The sequence below is a fragment of the Belonocnema kinseyi genome, chromosome 10 (assembly GCF_010883055.1).
Source record: "Belonocnema kinseyi isolate 2016_QV_RU_SX_M_011 chromosome 10, B_treatae_v1, whole genome shotgun sequence".
NCBI classification, from domain to species: domain Eukaryota; kingdom Metazoa; phylum Arthropoda; class Insecta; order Hymenoptera; family Cynipidae; genus Belonocnema; species Belonocnema kinseyi.
Window position 1 is genome coordinate 11,214,262 of NC_046666.1, and position 23,621 is coordinate 11,237,882.

At 25.1% G+C, this 23,621-nt stretch overlaps 2 protein-coding genes across 2 annotated transcripts in view; both read right to left on the reverse strand.

Moving 5' to 3' along the window:
* Positions 1-563: 563 nt before the first annotated feature.
* On the reverse strand, positions 564-3,325 carry LOC117181020 (chymotrypsin-2-like). The gene is made up of 4 exons (XM_033373589.1): positions 3,258-3,325; positions 2,820-3,069; positions 2,602-2,748; positions 564-713 (listed from the first exon to the last, which is right to left on the reverse strand). The coding sequence occupies exons 1-4, from the start codon at positions 3,323-3,325 to the stop codon at positions 564-566; spliced, it is 615 nt and encodes a 204-aa protein (XP_033229480.1).
* A 7,125-nt stretch (positions 3,326-10,450) lies between these two features.
* Positions 10,451-23,621, reverse strand: part of LOC117181021 (chymotrypsin-2-like) — a 13,638-nt gene continuing 467 nt past the window's right edge. The window contains exons 2-5 of the mRNA XM_033373590.1: positions 19,017-19,221; positions 14,040-14,289; positions 13,576-13,713; positions 10,451-10,606 (exon numbers count right to left, since the gene is read on the reverse strand). Coding sequence (XP_033229481.1) covers positions 10,451-10,606; positions 13,576-13,713; positions 14,040-14,289; positions 19,017-19,221 — 749 coding nt within the window. The remainder of the gene's footprint in view (positions 10,607-13,575; positions 13,714-14,039; positions 14,290-19,016; positions 19,222-23,621) is intronic.

Below are 23,621 nucleotides of genomic sequence, written 5' to 3' on the forward strand. Positions count from 1 at the left end.
TACTTTTTATACTTTCTCCTACACTTCTGCCTTATATTTTCTATTTTTTCCTCTCTATTTCTGCTTTGATTTTTCACTTTTCTCCTCCATTCTTGCAATCGTTTTTAGGGCTCCGTAGTCCTGAGCCAAACACTTTTGTGGTTTGGGTCGTCATCTGTCCATTTGTCGGTAACACTTTTTTGCAAGGAGAGAAAGTAAGGGGTATAGGGTGAGGGAGTGTAGCGGAAGTTACAGAAAATTATGTAAAAGGAACTGGGTGCTGTAAGAGAAAATTAGGTTAGGAGAAGTAGAGATAATGAGGGAAAGGAAAGTAGAGCAAATAAGGGAAGATTAGGGGAGGAGAAGTAGGTTAAATGAGGCGAAATCAGAGGAGGGGAAAAAAGAGGAAATATTTTTCATTGTTTTTATCTTCTCAACAACGTCAACGTATCAAAATTATGCTTTTAAAAATTTGCAGCATTCCTGATTAAAAATTCAAAAATAAAAAAGTAAAACACAAATATTTTTTGAATTTAATCTTTTAAAGCTGAAAAATTTATTTCCAAATAAATCATATTTATTTATTAGTTGCTAATATAACCATTAATCCAGTCGACATAGCTATAAACACGTGTGTGTACATCAGGTACTCCTAGGCCACAGAGTGCAACTCCCCAGGAAACAATTCCAACTTGATATGTCCCATCAAAAACCACTGGATCACCAGCGTCACCCTAGACACAAAATTTATTTTATTATTATTTAATACTCGGACATCCTTCTTCCATATGAGAGGGTTTGCCTCCCTTCCCTTTCTTTTTTCTCCTCCCTTTTTAACTTTCCCTTCCGTACATCCCAAAAATTCTTTTACTTCCCCTATTCTAAACTAAGCCTACAACTTCTCTATTCTCTACACTCAGTTTACCCTAAGTTCCACACTTCCTTAGGGTCTTTCTCCTCTTCTTCCCCCACTTCTCGTTATATTAGCTAATGCTCTCCTTTCCACACTACACTTTCCTTTTACCTTCAACTTCATTTCTAACCATTTCACCTACCTTTCCTCACTTACAATCACTTCTCTTATTTCTTCCTAATTTTCGCTCACTTCCCCTACCTCTTCCCCTTTTATTTCTTTTAATTAACTTATCCCTTCTGCCTTCTCACTTCTCATTAAATCTTGTTCACCTAGAAATTATTTCTCATGATCCCCTCTTATCATTTAAAATACTCCCTCTATCTGTATTGCTCCTACTTCGTTACTGCCTTTACTCTCACTTCTCCTTCTCCTTTTTTCTCTACTTGACCTCCTTAACTTTCCACATTTCCCCTTATTGACTTTAAAGTCATCTTCACTTCCCTACATCCCAATCATTCCACTACTTTCCCTACTCTTACTGAATCCCTTCGTTCTCCAATTTCTTTTTCATCCACCTCACTATCTTATCACTTCTCGAGCTGCATTTCAACTCCTACTACTTGTCTTCTTTTAATTATCAATCTCACCCTAATTTATAATCACTTCTAATCATTCATTTTTCCCCCCTTACTTACCTCATTTTCCATCCCTCATGTGCCCTCACCTCTCATTCCATAGCATGTCCTGTATATTTTAATCACATTCCCTACTTGTTTACCTTACTTTTACGAGAAGGTATCCCTCCCTTCCTTTTCCTTTTTCTTCTCCCTTTTTTCATCTTCTCTCACCTACATCCCAATAATTTCACTCCTTTCCCTACTTTTACTTAATCCCTCCGTTCTCCAAGTACCTTTTTCATCTACCTCACTATCTTATCACTTCTCGAGCTGAATTTCAACTCCCCCTACTTGCCTTCCTCCAATTCTCAATCTTACCCTAATTTATAATCACTTCTAATCATTCATTATATTTTCCCTCACTTATCTCATTTTCCATCCTTCATGTCCCCTCACATCTCATTCCATAGCATTTCCTGTATATTTTGATCACATTCCCTACCTCCAATATTTTTATTTTACCTCAATCCTTCTGCATTTCACGACTCTCACTTTACCCTTCGTTCCACCCTTCCACAAGTCTTTCCTCCCATTCCTCCCCCTCCGCTTCCTTTACTAGCTAATATTCATCTTCTTACACTTCCCTTCATTTCCATCTTACCCACGCCTTTATTTCTTATCATTTTGCATACATTCCCTTACTTCCACTCACTTCTCTTACTTTTCCTCCCTAATTTCCCCTCACTTCCCCAACTTCCTCATGACTTTTTCCCTGCTTCTCCCAATCCATTTATCCTTTTTACTCTTCATTACACATAGTTTCTCTAGACCTTATTTCTCATCACCCCTCTCTTGTCAATTCAAATAATCCCCTTTTATCTTTATTGCCCCTAGTACCCATCAATTATTTTTCGTCATTTTCCCTTTCCAAATTTTTTCTACTTTACCTGCTTCACCTTACCATATGTCTCCCACTTGACTTGCAAGTATTTCACCTACCTCCTCCCCCCTTATTTACCTTAGTTCTCCTACTGTTTCTTATTTAGCATCACTTTCCCTATTTCTCCTTCCTTTGTTTCCCCTCACTTCCCCTGATTCTCTTGGACTATGTCTAGGCTTATAAAACCCTAAAAATTGAAAATCAGTTACCTTGCAGATTCCTCTTCCAATTGTACTGCTTGTGCAAATGTTTCTCTCAGTCACTTTCTCCTTGTTGATGAGGCGACAAAGTTTCTCTCCGATAATCCTCAGATTCAAGTACTGCAAGACTGAGGACATTTCACCATCTCCAGTGGGCTGAAATTATAAAAAATATGGTTCGAAATTTTTTTAATGTTTTGGAACTAATTGAAGTGTGCTATACAAACCGAGGTTTGGCCCCATCCAGTCACAACTACAGGTGTTAAGGGTATTTTAATATCCTTGTTTGGAAGGGAAATTTTGCTCACTTTAGATGAAAAATTTAGTGGAGAATCAAGTTCAATTAATCCTATGTCATTAGTCAAGTCATATCCGCTGTAGTCAGGATGAACAATCAACCTTTTAGATTTATGTTTGATCCCTCCTTGAGTTAAGTCATTTGTGCCGACAACTACTGTAACTTGAGATGGTCCAGCCCTGAAAATAAAATTTTTAACGAAGTAAAATAAAAAAAAAAGATATAGGTTTGAGTAGAAATAAAAAATTTTACGATATCTTGTCCGTGAAATATACTAAAACTTTGTTGAGAGGAATAATGTTGTTAATTATTCAAACAACTGTAAAATAAATTCAGTAATGCAGCTCGGCTCTCACGTGCCGAGAACCCCGGCTGGACCAGCGGCAAGCGTGCGCGGCCATGCCAGACTCGCACGTGAATCGTCGCGTCGCGCATCGGTCTGGCAGAGAGGGAGTCACGAAATATCTTGCGCGCGCACAGCTGGTCTTATCGGGGTTCTCCACATGTGAGATCCGAGCTGCGTTCGTCAGCTAACTTCACAGCGGCTCTCATGCGCTCTCTATTTATGGCGTTATATCTTTTAAAAGAAAACTTAAGATCTAATTATCAATAGATTTCTTTTTTTAAATCAATTCCTGAATTGCAAATTATGGGTTTTCTCTTACTTTTCACAATATTTTTAGAATTATAATCATTTCCTAAATGTCGCCGAAATCTTATGTCGTCAGGTAACTAGAAAGTTCTTTATTGCCTAATTTTTCTTTTTATCTGTAAAGAACATAATTGATGCGTCAAACCAGACATAAAATATTTGGTAAAATAATAAGAATCTTAGTTATTATTTTTATTTGATTTATTATTAGTATTATTATTATTATTATTTAGTTATTTGCAACAAGTGACGATTTTAGAACTGGAAATTATTTAAGAATTTTCTTGCTACATGAAAATTATTTCTGAACGTACAATCTTAATAAACTCATATCTAATCGTTTATACTTTTGAATTCTGCAAAATTTTTCAAATAAAAAGTGCTAAATAAGAAATTTAGATTATAAAGATTTAGTTCTAAAAAAAAATTTAATTTTGAATGATTCGCTAATAATAAGGGCTGCAAATCTCTTTTCAACTTTCTGACCTAATATTTTTTACATGGAAAAATGATTCTATTCTTTCCCACTTTACTACAATAAATAATATAGTATTAACATTTCTCTATAATGAACGATTAAAAATTTTCTGCAACCTCAATTTTCTGAATTTAAATTTCAAAATAAGTAATTTTATTGAACTGTAATACGTATTTTTAAATATTTATACACCTAATTCAGAAAAAGCAAAAATATAATTTTAAATGTTTTTTTCATGATTAGAAAATAATGATGTTTTCAACATTTTGTTACTGAACAAGAATTTTTTGACTTTTCCACATTTCTAAAAAGATGAAGAAATTGAATTTACGTACGAAAGATTTTTTTTTAGAAAATAATTTAAAGTTTTAGAAGTTTTGACAACATTCAAAAATAATTTAAAATTTAAGAAGGTTCAAAAATATTTTCAACGAAATGTAAATTTTTTAAGTTTTTTAAATCACTTGTCCAAAGATTTAAGAAACATTAAATTATGGACAAAAAATGGTTTGAAAGATATTTTAAAGTTTTAGAAGTTTTGACAAAATTCAACATTAAATTAAAAATTTGAAATTTTCACAAATTTATCTGTGAATTAAAAAAGATTTCACAAATTTTCTAAAAAAATGTAGATTTTTAAAGATTTTGAACAAAAATTTAGAAGTTTTCAATGAATTCTTAAAGTTTAAAAAAAAACGAAAACATCTTTTCATGATTTCTAATAAAATTTTACATGGATTTTTATCTTCAAAGATTTATTTCAAAAGAATACTAAAGAACAATTCTAAACATTCAAAAATATTTGCAAAACTTGTAACTATTTTTTTTCAAAACTACTTTAAAAGTTTAGAAAACGCTTGAATCATTAAGAAAAATATTTTAACTGTACAAAAAAATATCAATTACGAATTTGAGAAGAATTTTTGAAAATTTATAATAGTTTCATGATTGAGAAATTAATGGTAAGACAATATTTAAAAACATTTTTGATTAATATACAAAATTTCCAAAATTGTCGAAAAATAATCTAAAAGATGTTCAGACAATTTTAGGAATAATTTGTATCCTTTTGGAACGTACAGGAATTTCTTAATGCTTTTTAACGGATTTAACAAATTTTAAAATTTCCCAAAATTAAAAAAGTATTTTAACATTTTTAAAGCAGCGAAAAGTCATAAATACCTTTTGCAATTTTTTTAAAAATGACATAAAAACTGTGTAAAAATTTAAATCTTTTTCGTTTGAGGATTAAACTAATTAATAAAAATTCAACTATGATTTTTAAAAATCCAACTTAAAAACATTGAAAAATTATCTATTTTCTTGAAAATGTGCCTTTTTTGTCGGAAAATTAAACTTCTTGATTAGAAATTACTTTTTCTTTAAGTATTAAACTATTTTGTCGAAAATTAAATTTTTTAAAGAATGCAATTATTTTTGTATAAAATTAAAATTATTTTCTAATATTTAAGATAATAGATACTATGAAAAGTATTTTTTTTTTATTAATTTCAATTCTATATTTTAATTCAAAAGTTGCATGTGACAATAAAAATAATATTATTTTAAAAATTGTGCTCTGGTTATTATTTTTCTAATAATTTTTATCATAGAAAATCATATAAAATAATAATAAAATTATAATTTTTATGATTTCAGTTTTGAAACGCAGCTCTTATTATTATCTTAACTTAAAAAATATCGTGCATAGTTTATATCAAAAGCGTGCCATAAGTATAAAAAATTATAAAATGAAATATTAATTCATTATCTTAAAAATCGTTTTTTGTACACTCTTCGTAATTATTATAAATAGAAAAAAAATTGTATGATCTAAAATATTGTTTTTTCTATTTATAGGAAATCCTACGATTGCGACTATTTTATTATTTAACAAAGTTTTTATAAATTAACGAAATATTTTTCTTCAGTTTAATAATAATATCTCTAAAATAGAACTGTCTATATGTACAGAAACTGATTTCAAAAATCGATTTCATATGAAGTGAATAAATCATTGCATTTCCTTATTACCTTCAATAATATAGAACACATCCATACAAGTGATATAAATTATTTAATTTGCACATACAATTTTAACTCACCCACTCAGACAATGACCTGCCGTTAAAATCCATTTTTGATTTAAAATCGAACCACCACAGAAATGGTTTCCATAATTTTGAAGAGAAACTTGGTAAGGAAAAGCGGCTTCAGCAGCATCAAGACCACCAGCGATCCGACTGACTTTATTATACCATAGCTTTTTTTGAAAAATGTCTTTAGATTCTTGGAATGCTGGATTTCCTAAAAGAAAAAATTGTTTTCTTATTGAATGTAGTTTTTCAAAAATCATTTAAGGCTAAAATTGAAGGAGTTAAAAATTGTTAATAATTTAAGTCAGATATTTATATCTAAAGTTGGTCGCTATAGATTTCTTAAAATTTTCTACAGAATTTTAAAAATAAAATCTTTTTTTTTTTAAATTTTTATTTCGAGGAGATTGTGATTTTTTATACATTTGATTTATTTTTGAAACAGTTTTCAAAAAAATATAAATTTAAGCAGATTTTATTTAAAAATAAAAATAAGTCTTGTACATGTTTATGTTTTAATCAACGTTATTGTATTTAATTCACCTGACTCGAAGGATTACAATTTACATGAACATTTAAACAAGAATTGAATTTTTTATCGCCCGCATAAAAAAATTGTGCACATTTTTTTGTAGGATATATACAATATCTGATTTTAAAGAAGAAAAAAAAGCGACAAAAAAAATTTAATAATTTAAATAACTCCAGCATAAAAATTCTAATAAATATAGTAAAAAATAATGGTGTATTTATAAGAAATAAATTTATAAATTGAAAAATGTAAAATAAGAATAAACAATTGCTTCTTATTAAAAAAAAACTTATTGCTTTTAAAAAAAGTTTTAAACTCAAGAAGAATAATTATGTTTAAAATAATTTATGTACCGGATCTATTTTTTTAGTCATTTTTTGTGTATTTAAAAAAGCAGCTACTTGTTTGAAAGATAAACTTCTTTGGTTAAAAAACCCTTTTTTCATAGAATATTCAACTCTTTTATTAAAAATGTAATTATTTTGCTTGAAGCTGAACCACTTTGTGGAAAATTCATTTTTCTTTTTTTGTGAAATTTAATTTCTTTGGATGAAATTGCAACCATTCTATATAAAAAGAACAATTTTGTTGAAAAACATTTTTTTGTTGAATCTTCAAAAGGAAAAATTCGAATTTGGAAAATTGGACTATTTTTCACTATTAAAAAATATCTTTTTGTTGTTAAATATTTAAATATGTGATTTAATTCATTGAAAATTTAACAACTTTGTTAAAAATTGTTTTTTTTTTAATTTTCAATTGACTGGGTGGCTAAATTTTTTGTTTACAATCGAAAATTTACGTTTTTTCATTATTGGTTGAAAATTAATTGTGTTTATTCGAGAATTGAACAGTTTTCGTTAAAAGTTGAAGAGCTTTAATGGAATTCAATTTTTAATTTAAAGATCCATCTGTGTCTTTAGCAATGAATTTTTTGCAAATAAATGAAGATTTTTTGGTTTAAAATTAAACTTTTTTGTTGCAGGTTCATTTTTTTCGGTCGATAATTCTATTATTTTCTTTTAAAATAATATTATTTAGGTGAAAATAAAGTGTTTGTTAGAAAATTCTTATTTTTTTTAAAAGAATAAATATTTGTTACGGAAGACTTAGCTTTTCCAATTCAAAAATTATTTTTTTTATTATTAAGTCAAACTGGAAAATTGCACATCACATAGAACGACCCCTATCTGAATTTAACCGATCAAAGGGCTGCTTAACTTTGGTAATCGAAATAGTTTAAGATTTATTTTTCTTGATTAAAAATCCATCGATTTTGTTGAGAAATTAAAATCTTTTCTTTGAAAATTTGACAATTTTGTTGAAAATGCATTTTTTTAGATTGGAAATTCAACTTTTTTGATAAAATCACTTTTTCTGGTAAAAAATTCAGCTGGTTTATTGCGGATTCTTTTTTTTTGAATTGACTATTTTATTATTTTCGAACAAATAAATAAAAAATTCGTATTTCTTTTAGAATTAATCTATGTTTAAAATTTTTTAATTTAAAAATTTATTTTTCGTGAGTTGATAAATCAACTTTTTTGTAAAACTGATTTATTTTGTGAAAAATTAAACTATTTGAAAAAAATAGTTTTCTTGGCTTTTAAATTTAACAATTTTGTGGAAAATTTGCCTTTATCTTAAAAGTTCAACATTTTGGCAGAAAATATTTTTTAGTTGAAAATTCAACTATGTTTTAAACTAATTTTGCACTAGTTGAATTTTGAATTAATAACAAATTATTTTTGTGAGAGTAGAACATTTCTGACAAATCTACGGTTTTCAACTTTAAAAATAAGTGAATAATCTTCAAATACAGCTATTTGTTTGTTCAAAAAAAATCCTTAAAAAATATTAATTTTGCAACTGAAGCTAGAAAGAAATTTACACATTGTTAAAATAAAGCTTTCCTTTTAATTTTAACAGTTATTTATGAAAGATGACTTTTGTCATTTGAAATTACATTAGTAATATTATTTTTATTTTTAAGATTCTAAAATAATGTCCAGAGAGTATCTTTTTGGCATGAATATTGAACCTAAAAGAATTTAAAGTTTGATTTTTTCTTAATTTTGTTTCCTTAATTTCGAATTACAAATTAAAAATTCAAATTATAAATAATAAACATACCAAATGTATTTGCCAAAAGACAGAAGAACACCAAAGAAGAAAGGCAATTCATGTTGAAGAGTTCCTTCTTTACTTCGAAAAAAAAGTAAATTTGTTGGTTTTATATCACTTAATCAGATGTGATAAATTTGAATCAAAGTCTGTGCGATCTTATCGGTCCTAAGCAATATGATAAACGCCATGTTCATTAATTTCTAATCTACCAACGAACTTTGTATCTCCTATTATTTAATTTTGTTGTCATTCTAAAATGTGCAGTCGTTTTAAAAAATGATTATCTTAGTTAATTTTTAATTTAAAATCGTCCCTCTGTGAATTTTATATCGACCAATTAATTTTTATTTATTAATTATGGCAAGTATTTTTTAGAATAAATAGAGAACAACTCTTTTAAAATAAATCAGTGAAATCGCACTACTCGAAACAGTCAGAATTGTGTCACTGACATCCAGTAAGATTTTACTTGTTTATTCAGTAAAATTTCGTCATTGGTTAAACCATTGAGTTCTAGGGGTATATTCAGTTACTTTCAGTCACAGGTTTAGTCAGTGAGGTTTACTAGTTGATTCAGTAAAATTTAGGCGCAGTTTTAGCCAGCCTGGTTCACTATTTCACTCTGTGGAGTTCTCTCACTGGTTTAACCAGTGAGGTTCACTGGTTCATCTAATAAAATTATATCACTGTTTCTACCAGTGAGGTTGACAGGTTTAACCAGTGGTTTTCATTTATTCATTCAGTGTAATTTCATCACTGGGTCAACCAGTAAGGTTAACTTATTTAATCAGTTATGGTCACTGATTTATTGTACGGAATTTTCTCACTGACTCAACCGTTGAGGTTGACTGGTTCAACCAGCATGGTTGACTGGCTTAACCAGTAGGGTTGACTGGATTAACCATCCTGGTTTACTGGTTTATTCAGTGTAATTTCATCAAGGGTTCAACCAATGAAGTTCGCTGATTCATTTAGTATATTTTTATTCTTAGTTTAAGAAGTGAGGTTCACTAATTCATTCAGTGGTATTCCCTCACTGACAATCAAGCATATTTCCCTGGTTTTTTTCAGGGGAATTCTGTCATTAGTTCTACCAGTAATGTTCATATAGTCATTCAGTTGAATTCCGGCACTGGTTCAACCAGTGAGATTGACTGGTTTAACCAGTGAGGTTCACTGATATATTCAGTTGAATTACGTGACTGGTGCAACCAGTGAGGTTCGCTGCTATATTAAATAGAATTATTACTGGGTAATTCACCAAGGTTCACTGCTTTAATAAGTGGATTTCCCTCACTTGTTTAACCATTAAGTTTTACTGGTTGATTTAGTAGAATTCAGTCACTGGTTTTTTTCTCTCATCTGTCAGCTGGTTAGGTATAAGACAAATTGTTCATCAATTTTGTACTAACATTTTTAAAATTATCTTCCAAAAACCGCGTTATATCACTTACTGGTTCAACCAGTCGATGCCAGAAAACTACTGGTTTACCAGTGACAATTCAAAATGCTGATTCAACCAGTAGTAATTTCACTGGCTCAGTTTAGGAGAAAGGACGAAAAATGAAACACATTTGATAACTCTTTGAAAAAATATATTTCTACAAGTATGATACAATTTTTAAATAAATTGCTATTGACTGTACATTAGTGTGAAATTAATAAATTAAATAAATCATGACTCCTCTTGAGCGTTCACATAACCATTGATCCAATCTACGTAACTGTAAACTCGAGTATGGACATCAGGCACTCCCAAAGCGCAAGGAAGTCCCCATGAAACAATTCCAAATTGAACGCCATGCGCAACAACTGGACTGCCAGAATCACCCTGTATAGAACATTTGGAAATTTAATAATTATAAATTTTTTAAATATTAAGATTTTTTCAAATTTTAAAAAAGATTCATATTTGCAAATTTAAAGCACTTGAAATTTGAAAGAATATGTTGAACGATCTTTAATTGAAAAAAATGTTGAATCAAATAATTTCAGATAAAGTAAAGTTGGAAGATAAGGGCAACTTTTCGAATTAAATTAAATTAAAATAATGTAACAAGATAATAAAATGGAATTGAAGTTGCGCAATTTCGTATCAAAGTTGTTAAAATATAAATCATTTTAAATTTAAAGTGATTGAAATCAATAAATTTTTCTGTGAATTGGAGATTATCGAAATTGGTTGATTTCCACTTAAAATTTTAAAATAAATCAGAATATTAATAAATTAAAAACTAAATCTTTCCAGATAAATATTTCAAAAAATGTATCATTTAAAATTTTAATGAGTTTAACTTGTATCATTTTTTATTCGGTAGGCCTAAAATTAAATAATTAAAAATGTTAAAATTTTATATTTAAATAATTTTCAGTATAAAGCAGGAATAAATTCACCGTATTTTCATTGTTTGAAATGCAAAAATTTACAATTAGAAATTCTTGAAAATAAATTGTTCTTAAAAAAAGTTGGAAATAAAGGAATTCCGATTGAAAACAATAAAAATGTGTTTAAACTGTAATTGACCTTTGATAAAATTTAAATTATTTGAAATAATTTGAAATTTAAAGAGTTAAAAATTTTTTTTAAATATTGAAAAACTCCCAAAACTCTCAAAATTGTTAAATTTGATCTTTAATTCAATAATCTTGAAATTTAATGATTAGTGAATTAAAAAATTTCAAAAAGTTGAAAACTACATACTTTCAGATTTGTATATTGAAAAATGAATAGTTTAAAATAGGAAAAAATTTCACTTGTGTTATTATTATTGATTTAAAGAGCCCAAAATTAAATAATTAAAAATTTTCACTTTTTAAATTTAAATACTTTTTATTTTGAAGGGATAAAAATTTAGCAATTTAAAAAAATGGATTATTAATATGTCATGACCTTAAAAACTCCAAAATATTAAATTTGTATTGCATGAAAGTTCGAAATTTAATATTAAAATTTGTACACAGTGTTAAAAAATTGGTTTGAATTTATTGAAAATAAATTTAACTCATTGCATTGCTAAATAAAAGCCTGTGAAATTGAATAATTAAAATTTAATATTTTTGAAATGAAGAAATTTTAAATCAGAAGCTCTTGAAATTGAAAATTTTCAACAAAAAAAGGAAAATTTAAATATTTCGCTAAGAACGAGTTTAAAATTTACTTGTTATGAATCGAACACAATCAAATCTGAAATATTTAATTTGAAATTTGACAATTTTTAAATTCAATGAATTGAGATATAAATGTCAACAAAATAGAATTTCAAAACGTTAAAAGTTTAATAATTTCAGAGCATAATTGAAAAAAATTTGATTATTTAAATTTAAAAGGAATTAAAAGTGTATTATTTCTAATTAAAAAGGTTCAAAAATTAATAATTTTCAGCCAATAATCGTTCAAATTAAATTATTCTCAAAGAAACTAAAAATAAATTAATTTTAAATGGGAAATATTTAAAAAATTTACGATGGAATGTTTAAAATCAAGCGCATCCGAAAGTTTAAAATCGAAAAAATGCCTTTTACAAGAAATGAGATATTAAGACTTTGTTATACACAAACACTTTAAGATTATAATTATTCGGATTAAACATGAATATTTTAGAAAATAACAATTTTTGAATTCCTAATAAATTATAAGTTACAAAATCCCACCATTTCAATTTTAATTTGCAAAATTTTTAATTGAAGGTTTGATATAAAAATTCAGAACTCTAAAATTGTAGGAATTCAAAATTAAAGAAATATTTCAATTAGGAAGGTATCAATTTCAGGTAAATAAATTTTCGTTTTGGTTCCAAAGGACAAAATCTTCAACATTTTAATTGAAAACCCTTTAATTTCTAATAATTTGCTACGATTTATTATTTATTCTTGAAATTTTTCAATCAAATTTTTTTTTACTGTAAATGGTTAACTTAATAAAATTTTCATTGCAAATTAAAAACAGACATAATACAAAACAAGAGCACTGTGATTCTACTTTTAAAAATTTCGCAATTTTAAAACTTACTATTTTCATTTTTTTCTTTTAAAGTTAAGTTTTGAATTTATTTAGGAAATTATTAAAAATGGTTGAAAATCAAATCCTGCAAACTGAAAATGGTGAAACAATTTAATCTGTCAAGTTGAAATTTCACAATTCCAAAAAATTTAATTAAAAAAGACGAATTTAATACTTTGAAATGAACATAAACAATTAATAAATTTTAAATAAGAAGTTATTAAATTAAGACCTGACTATCAAGGTTTTCAGAATGAAATATCTCAATTTTGAATTGTAAGCTTTTCTTTTAGTGAAAATAAAAAAGGACCTTTAGTTCGCAAAAAGTCAATTTTATTTTTGACCTTCGCTTTTTTGGCCAACTAGTCAGTAAACCTCCGGAGATTAAAAAAATTAATATATATATATATATAGAATATTTTCAAATCTGAGCTTTTCAAGCAAAAAAGTTTTTGTTTCAAAGCCTTAAAAATTAAACTATTTCAGAATTGCGCATATCGTGTGTTATCAAATGACCTTCTAAATGGTCCGTTTAAGTATTTTTACTAATAAAATTAATTTCTATACAAAAATCGCTTTCATTTTTACAGTTCGAAATTAAGAAATTTTAGAGATTTCAAATCTTCAAAGTTTAAGTATTCTAAAATCGTTTAAAATCATACTGTTTGTGAGTGAAAACTTTTAAAAATGATGATTTCAATCTATTAGACTGAAAATGTCGACTTAAAAAAATATATTTTTTTTTTTTTTTTCAACTTATTAGGTGCCTCTAGATGTGAAAAAATTTATTTATGACTTACATTGCACATTCCTTTTCCGAATTTGCTAATTGTGCAAATGTTCTTCTCGGTTACCAAGTTGCTTAAAAAGCTACAAAATCTTTGGTAGACAGTTTTAACATTCAAATACTGCAACTTTGGCGAAACACCACCAAATACCTAAAAATTAAAAAAAAAAAGTTCTTAAATAATACCATTAATTTCAAAAAAATCAGTTCTTATTATACAGTCAAATCTGTATTCAGTGTCATTTTTAGGGCTCACGGTGACCATAAATTCAGTCGCGAATTTTTTTTGTCTCTCTCCCGTTTATTTTTCTGTTTTTTCACGCCTGACTGAACACCGCAAACCCCCTCGCTGGTCTTCTCATCGATCCCCGCCACGCAGCGCCACATCTCGGAAACACTAAATCGAGGATCACTAAATCCAGATTCGACTGTATTTCTTTTAAATTTTTTTTTCAATAAGTTATATCTTTTACTTACTGATTTTTTTCCCCATCCAGATACAACAACATGTGTGTGAGCCTTAGTAATGTCAGAAGTTGGGAGGGCAATTGAGCTTACAGATTTTGAAAAAGTAACAGCACTTGCAAGTTCAATTAAAGCTACATCGCCAGTTATTTTCGCCATACTGAAGTTGGGGTGAACAACCAATCGTTTAGCTTCGTATCGGGTTCCTCCACGTGTTAAATCATTTGTACCAACAACAACCGTAATTTTAGATGCTTGAGCCCTAAAATATTTTTTTAAAAAGGGTAAAAAAATAGAATATTCCACTACCGATGGATAGTATCAGATCAGTAACCGGTTGACCTTGACCGGTTGATAACAGCGTTTAAAGTATAGATGACAATTTGTTTTTAAATCCTCAGAAAGATTTTTAAATTCTGCTTTAAATGAGCCCTAGCTAAAGTAATTTGGCCTTGTAGGTATTAGATTATCGCGAGGGAAAGACAAAATAAAATTCCGGATTTATAAGGTATTTTGTAGGATTACACCCATTCCTACACAATTTTATTCTACACAGAATATATTGTATACTAGTATACTGATTATATTTTTCCTACACAAAACTTTTTCTACACAAAATTTTCCCTGTACAGAATTTAATACTTTTGTAATTTTCCTACGAAAAATTCATTCTCCACAAAATATTTCCTACACAGTATTTAATATTGTTTAATAAATATATTTTTTTGTTCACAAAATATTTTCTACAAAAAAAATTTCCTACATAGAATTTAATACTGTTACATTTTTCCTTTACAAAACTTTTTCTGCATAAAAGATTTCCCACACAGAATACAATATTGTTCAATACTTTTTATTTTTCTCCTACACAACATATTTTGTACACAGATTATGTATATTTTACACATAATTATATAGTAATATTTTATTATTAAGGTAATCTCTTAACATTGTGAAACAAAAATATTGTGTCAAAAATTTTTCCTACATTAAATATATTCTACACAAAATAAAATGATTATAGTTTTAATTTAATTCTTTTTGTTGATATATATATAGCAAAAATTTCGAGTGAAGATCCACAAACATATTCTAGATACACGTGTAAAACTTTTTCTATACAAAATATATTGAAATCTTCTGTATAGAAAGAATTTTGTGTAGGAAAAATATAACAGCATTAAATTTTGTGTCGAAAACATTTTGTATAAAAAAAAGTTTTGTGTAGGAAATATTTTGTGTAGAAAAAAATAATAGTATTAAATTCTTCGTAGGAAACATTGTATATGAAAAAATTTAGCCTAGGAAAAATATAACAGTATTAAATTCTGTAAAGGAAATGTTTAATGTAGAAAATATTTTGTGTATGAAAAATATAACAGTATTAAATTCTGTGTAAGAAAAATTTTGTGTGAAAAAAGCTTTGTCTTGGAAAGGTATGATCAGTTTAATCATGTACAATTTTTTTTGTATAGAATAAAATTGTGTAGAATCAGCTTTTTCCCTATTTTGTGCTGTTATATTTTTCCTACAAAAAATTTTTTCCACTTAGAATATTTCCTACATATAATTTAATGTTCTTTAATAATATTTTTTTTCCTACACAAAATATTTTCTACACAGAATAGTTCCTACGCAGAATTTAATACCATTATATTTTTCTCACACAAAAGATTTTCTACATATAATATTTCCAACACAATATTAAATAGTCATATTTTATTATGAAGTTATTCTAAGAATATTTTACATAAAAATATTACGCGCAATATTTTCCCTACACAAAATATATTCTACACGACATTTTAAAGCTGTTAATAAATTATTTTTGGGGAAACGCTGATCCCACACAATTTTATTCTACACAAAATATCTTGTACTCAAGTATATTGATCATGGTTTCCCCATGAAAAAAAAGAAATAAAAATGTTAAACAATATTAAATCCTGTGTGGAAAATCTTCTGTGTAGACAAAATGGTGCATAGGAAAAACATAACAGTATTAAATTCTGTGTAGAAAACATTTTGTGTAAACAAAAATTTTGTGTAGGAAAAATATGGTCAGTATACAGTATACATTTTATAAATTTAAAGGATAAATAATATTTTTTTATGAAAAATTTATTAATTATTTAAATAAATTTTATTTGTTCACACAATTAGCGAATGTCAAAAGTAATATATTTTTAACAATAACTTATTGTTTAGTAAAATCTTATTTCAGAACTTATATAAAAAATTATCATTTTTCTAAACAATTGTTTTTGAGTCATGTTATTGCTAGTTATTTTTTAGATAGGTTTCATTGATAAAACAAAAGAATGTTTAATAAAACACTAGAATTTTTTCCATCTTTGCTATGAAAAGAAGAAAGCATTATTAATTGTTTAAATCATCGCAAATTGTCTGTGACAACAAGATATCAATCTTAACATTTTTTTTCGTCGACACTAGTTTAAGAAAACAACAACTTCTTACAATTTATATAATAAAAAAATTGTTGAGACAAATGAAAATTATTTATGAATGGTTAAATATCTTAAGCGAAGAAAAATTAATTTTCAAATTTGGTGATTGTAGTTAATTAATTAATTAAAATATTTAAAATCTGCGGAAATGTACATTTTGTTAAAAATTTTCTAAAAACTTTTCAATTTTAACTCATTTTGGATATATTTTCAAAGTTTCCAAATACGGTCTGAAAAAATTCTAATTTTTTTTCAATCCTCCAAAATTGGAATAAATTGCCCTAAGATCTTCCTAGGAATCGTCAGAAAACTTTTTTATTTTTCCAAAACCTTTCACGATTCTTTATAGCTTTTCAAATTCTTTATTCCACATTTGCACAAATCTAGATTATGTTACAAAACTTTGGAATCTTTTTAAATTGAAGAACATTTTTGATGTTTTTAAAAATTTTTTAATATCTTTACAAATAATTTTAATTTTTGATATTTTTTTTAATCTTGTAAAATTAAACAAGTTGCCATAGTATCTTGCAGTTTTTTTTACAATTGGAAATATTTTTAAATGCTTTTAAATATTCATTTAAAATTAATTTTTGAAAATAAAAACTCATTTTCATTTTTCCTAGGAATCGTCAGAAGACTGTTGTCTTTTATTTATTTTATTTTTTATTCGAAATCTGCAAAAATCTACAATTTTAAAAAAGTGTCGGAAATCATTTTAATTTTAAATACTTTTCAATATATTTTTTAAGTTTACAAATACCTTTTAAAATAATTAGAATTCTTCCTATTTTTTTTATTTTTTGCAAAATTGAAAAAGTCTCTAAAATATTGCAGATTTAGTTTTACAACTTTGGAATTTTTTTCAGATTTTTAAAAATATTTTCGCAGAATTAATTTTTCAGAATAAAATATAATTTTTAATTTTCCTAGGAATCGCCAAAAACTTATTTATTTTTTTTAAACCTTTTACAATTGTTAAGAAGCTTTTCAATTTGTTTTCCCAAGTATGCACAAATATAAAATTTGTTAAAGAAATTTGATATTTCAATTAATTTGACATTATTTTTTGTATTTTCAAAAATTTTTAAATTTATTTTGAAATAATTTTAATTGTTCCTATTTTTTTAAATCTTGCCAAATTAAACCAATTTCTCTAGAATCTTTCTAATTTTTATTAAAACTAGAAAGTTTGGAAATGTTTTAAATACTCTCTTAAAATTAATTTAAAAATATAAAAACTCATTTTCAATTTGCCTGAGTATCACAAGAAAACTTTTGTATTCTTTTGAAACCTTTTGCAAATTTTATAAAGCGTTTAAATTTTGTATTCAAAAATCTGCCAAAATCTACATTTTTATGTATTTTCTGGAATCTTTTTAATTTTAAATCATTTTTTCAAAATTTCTAGAAACCTTTGTGATTAATAAGAAGTTTTCCTAACTTTTTTTAAATCTTGCAAAATTAAAAAAAAAATTCTCTGAAATCTTTCAGAGTTTTTTAACAATTTTGGAAATTCTATTCAAAGTTTAAAAAAATTCTCTTAGAATTAAATTTAAAAAAAAAAAATATTTTCTATATTCCTAGGAATCGTCAGAAAACTTTTGTATTCTTTCAAAACCTTTCACAATTGTTAAAAGCTTCTACATTTTTATTTCAAGTCTGCGATAATTTAAATTTTGGTCAAGTTTATGAAATTTAAAAAATTTAAAATCATATTTTTATTTTTCCCACAATTTTAAATACATTTGAAAGAACTAAAATGTTTCATAATTTTGTTTTGATTCTTGTAAAATTAAAAAAACCTTCTTGATTATTCATTTAATTAATTGTTATTTTTAAACTAAAGGTTAAATTAATTCGTTTCTAATGAATTAATTGTCAATAATCTCAGCCAAATAATAACCTTCTGCGATACACAGAATAACATTTTTTTTTAAATAAGTACCAAATTTATTAACTAAAAACTATTATCCCTATTATCCCTAACTATTATTATTATAACTATTATCATTCATCCCAAAAATAATAACTTTTCAATATTTACAGGTGACAAAAATTGTTTATATTGCAAAAAAATATTCTTTTATGAAAATGTCAAGCTTTTAAAATGTTTAATTTCTCTAATAAAAGATAAAATCCTAAAGATAACTTTTGTAAATTATTAAATGAATAAATTTATTTTTGTAGCATCCTTTAAGAGTTGAAGTTGAAGTACTAAATTCTTGAAAAATCTAAATTTATTTTGGTCTTTTTTTCCTGATAATTTAATTACCAGCAGGCCAAATCACTTGAATTAAAGCTTATTTAACGCAGAATTTAATAAGCTTTCTAAATACTTAATTTTTTTTTAGATATCTATATTAGAAAGAAAGTTATTAACTTTTAAAGTTGAAGCTAATTTTCAACAGATCACCAAATGAATAGTCTGGTACTATTCGCTGGTTTCGTTTTTATAAAGTTTTTAAAAAATTGAAAATTAAACAAAAATTTAATTAAATTTTTTTTAATTTTAACTAACCCTGAAAGACAGTGTCCTGCTGTCATAATCCACTTTTGGTGGATAATAGAACCACCACAGAAATGGTTTCCATTTATCTGAAGAGAAACTTGATAAGGAAAAGCGGCTTCATCTGCGTCGGAGCCACCAACGATTCGACCACTGATTTCATTATTCCATGATTCTTTTTGAGGGAAAACTTCAGGCACTTGGAATGATGGACTTCCTGAAAAAATTAATAATAAATGCTAATAATAATAATTAAGTGATTTTTTCTAAAATTGCAATTGATTTCTTCTTAAATAAAATTTACTGCCTTTCTCTTTTTATATAAAATATATAATAATTTCAGAAAAGAAAACAATCTCTTTATTTTTTGTTCACAATCGAAGAACTTATAATTCCAAATCTATCAAGTTTGATCACTTTTAATTTCAAATCTTCAAAATTCTTAATTTTAAAAATTGAGCCATTTCAAAAAAAGTTTGCAACATGTAATAATGTTCTTTTATACAAATCAAGTATCAAAGATTCTTCCATTGCCATTAAAACTTTATGAATTATTTATTATCAAATTCTAAATATTAAAAATTAAAGAATTTAAAATTTAAAATCATGGTCTATTTAAAATTAAAGAACCCTAAATCGTAAAATTTAAAAACTGAAAATTTATCAAATTTTTAAAATATATCATTGAAATGATGCGAATTTTAAGATTTTAAATTAAGAATTCTCTGACTTTTAAATTTACATTGAAATTTTTTCTATTTGGAAGATTTCTCATGTAAAAGTCTTGAATTTTGCTTTACAAAATCACAAAAATGATCGAATTTTGATTGATATCTTCAAACTTAAAGAATTTTTAAATCTATAAAATTGAATATAAATCAAAAACTTGATCTATTTCAGAAAAAGCACTTAAATTAATAAACTTCAAGATTGAACTAAATATTTGTAAAAACGCTAAATATCATTTTCAACTTCCTGGACATTCCAAATGACTGAATCTCAAACATCAAACTAATTTTAAAAAGTTCAAAATTAGGAAATAATTGAAAATTAAACAATTTGCAGGTGCATAATTTTAAAATTCAAAAATTTTTTATTCTAACTCTTGAAAGCTACAGGATCATAAAAATTGAAAAAATTCAAATGGTAAATATTGAAAACTGCACTATTTGAGAAAAAGTATTTGAAATGATTGATCTTCAAAATTGAACTTAATATTAAGCCAAAAGAACGATAAATATAAATATTATTTGTACAAACATTCCAAATTATTGAATCTTTGAGATTAAACTAATGAAAAAAGTTAAAAATTAGAAAAATACCCAAAAATTAAATAATTCTCAATACCATATGTTTTAAATTGAAGAATTTTAAATTTTAACTCTTACAAAGTAAAGAATCCTAAAAATTGAATAAATTCTAAAAATTGCGATTCTTTGTCATTAAACTAATAAAAAAAGGCAAAAATTAGAAAAATGCTTGAAAATTAAATAATTTTTAATTATATATTTGTAAAATTCAAGAATTTCGAATTGTAACTTTTAAAAACTACAGAATCTTAAAAATAATAAAAATTGCTAATTTGGAATCTTTAAAATTGCATTATTTTAGAAAAAGCATTTAAATTTGTTAATCTTTAAAATTAAACTAAATATTAAAAAATGACCTAACATATCATTTTAATTTGTTTCAACATTCTAAATTACTGCAATTAACATTGAACTAATAAAAAATGTTCAAAATTAGGAAAATACCTAAAAATGAAATAATTTTCAATTAAATATTTTTGAAATTAAAGAATTTTCAATACTAACTATAAAAAATTACAGAATCCTTAAAATTAAAGAAATGTTTAAAACTGCGAATCGTCAACATTAAACTAATAAAAAAGTAAGACATGAGGAAAATACAAAAAATTGAATAATTTTCAACTCTATATTTTAAAAATTAAAGAATTTTCAATTGCAACTACTAAAAACTACAGAATCGTAAGAATGAAAAAAATTGCAAATTGTGAATCTTCAAAGCTGCACTATTTCAGAAAAAGCATTCCAAATTGTTGATCTTCAAAATCGAATTAAATTTTTTTTTTTTAAATCGTTAAATATCATTTTAAACACTACAAATATACCAAATGACTGAATCTTTGACATTATACTAATAAAAGATAGTAAAATATTGAGAAAATACCTGAAAATTATATAATTTTTAATTGAAACTGCTAAAATTTACAGAATCCTAAAAAGTAAAGAAATTCTGAAAATTGTGAACCTTCAACATCAAATTAATTAAAAAATCCAAAATTAGTGAAATAATTAAAAATTAAATAATTTTTAATTCTACATTTTAAAGATTAATGAATTTTCAGTTGTAACCCTTATAACTTACAGAATCAAATCAAATTATAGATTGAAGAAATTCTGAAAGTGGTAAATTTTCAACATCAAACAAATGAAAAAAGTCGAAAATTAGAAAATACCTGAAAAATAAATTATTTTCAATTCTATATTCTTAAAATTCAATAATTTTCAAGTGCGACTATTAAAAACTACTGAATCCTAAAACTTGAAAAAAAATTTTTAAATTATGAATCTTCAAAATTGACATCTTTAACATTGAATTAATAAAAAAGTTCAAAATTAAGAAAATACCTAGAAATTAAATATTTCTCCAATCTATATTTGAATTAAAGAATTTTAAAAAATTTGAAATCTTAAAAATTAAATTGAAATATTGAAAGAAGAAACATTTAAAATTGCATAATCTTATACTATTAGAATGACAAATTATGAAATGTTCAATTGAAAATCTTATAATTTTAAATAATTTTGAATTGGAAATCGTTAAAATTGAAGAACATTCTATTGTACATTTTCGAAACTTTACTATTCTTAAAAGAGCATTTCAAATTATATGCATGCGAATCTTAAATTTTACGATTTGAAAGTATGCTTATCTGTACATTTGAAATTTATCAAATTTAAAAGATATAAGTTGAAAAATTTTGATTTCTGATATACAAAATCAGGAATATTTAAGACCTTTGATTTTTATATTTTTAAACTTAATGATTGTTTAATTGTATATCTAGAAAATTGAATAAAAACCTGCAAACTTTAAATAATTAAAAAATACTTGAAACTTGTAAATTTTTTAAGTTCAACTGAATATTAGTAAAAAGAAAGAAACATAATTTTCTACTATAAACGTTCCGAATGAATAAATCTTCAGAACTGAAATATCAAAGAAAACCGTTGAAAATGAGGAAAATACGCTGAAAATTTAACTATTGAAAATTGGAAAATTTTTTATTCTATATTTGAAAAAATTAAAATTTTTTAATTGTAACTCAAAAATGATAGAATGATAATCATTTCGATTTAAAAGTTATATCTTTACTTCCGATTTTTAAAAAAATCAAAATTCAAGAATTTTCATTTATACATCCTTCAAATTGAAAAGTTTTTAATTATAATTCGTCGGAATAGATGTATTTCAGAAATAATAATTCCAATTTACAATTCATTATGAATTTTACTCATGAAAAATTTAAAAATGTTTATTTGCAAAACTTAAACATTGAAGCATTTTTATATTGTTTATGTTTTATTTTTATTGTTTTAATGTTTTAATTTTTTATGTTTTATTTTATAATGTTAAACTACATATAAAGAAAAAGAGACATTTAAAATTACAGAATTTTTAACTATTGAAATTCTGAATAATTTATTTTTAAAATGTATTTATTGACGAGTTAAAGAATTCCTAAATGGAAATCTTTAAAATTAAAGTATTTTTTATTTTTTATTTTTTAAGTTCGAGAATTTTCAATGCTAACTCTTCAAAATTATAAAATTAAAAATTATTTAGGTTTTGAAATTTACAATTAAAGATTCTCTAATTTTTATGATTAAAATTAAAATCTCTTTTAATTTTGGAGATATAGAATTGAAAATGTTGATGATAGAGCTATTACGGAAAAATCTTAAAAAATGTATAACTTTGAACAATAATCATTTAAGATTTAACAAGTTTGAGAGTGAAAAATTTTAAATATCCTCAAAATGGATCGGTATCAAACACGGAAAACATCAAATTCACTTAGAATTCCAAACTCAATCAGAAAAAATTATTTTGAATTAAAGAAACAATTTTATTTGAACAAAATACTATTTGTTTGAACCAAGGAAATTTCATTCAATCAGGAGAAATTTCTTGCAATTAAGATAATTAGAGAAACTTTTCTGTGACTTCGACGCAACGCATACTTTTCTGTGATTTTGAGAATTTTTTTTTTTAACAAAGAAACTTTTTTTTGAGTATATCTTTTGAGATTATATTGTTACGATTAAAAATCGTAAATTAATTTACTATTTAATTTATTTTCTTCTAATTCCAGCTGGGATAAAATGACAAATTCCTAAAAGCCGATTAAAGTTTTAATTAAAACCTGAATTAAAGTTTCGTGAAAAACAAAGTAGTTAAAAAAATATAATTCTGAATTTATAATTATTATTAACTATATATTATACTACTCTCAATTTTGGTATAGAAAATTTAAAAAATGTTGCATTATCGAATATTTTAAAGAATTTAAATTAAAAATTAAAAATTAAA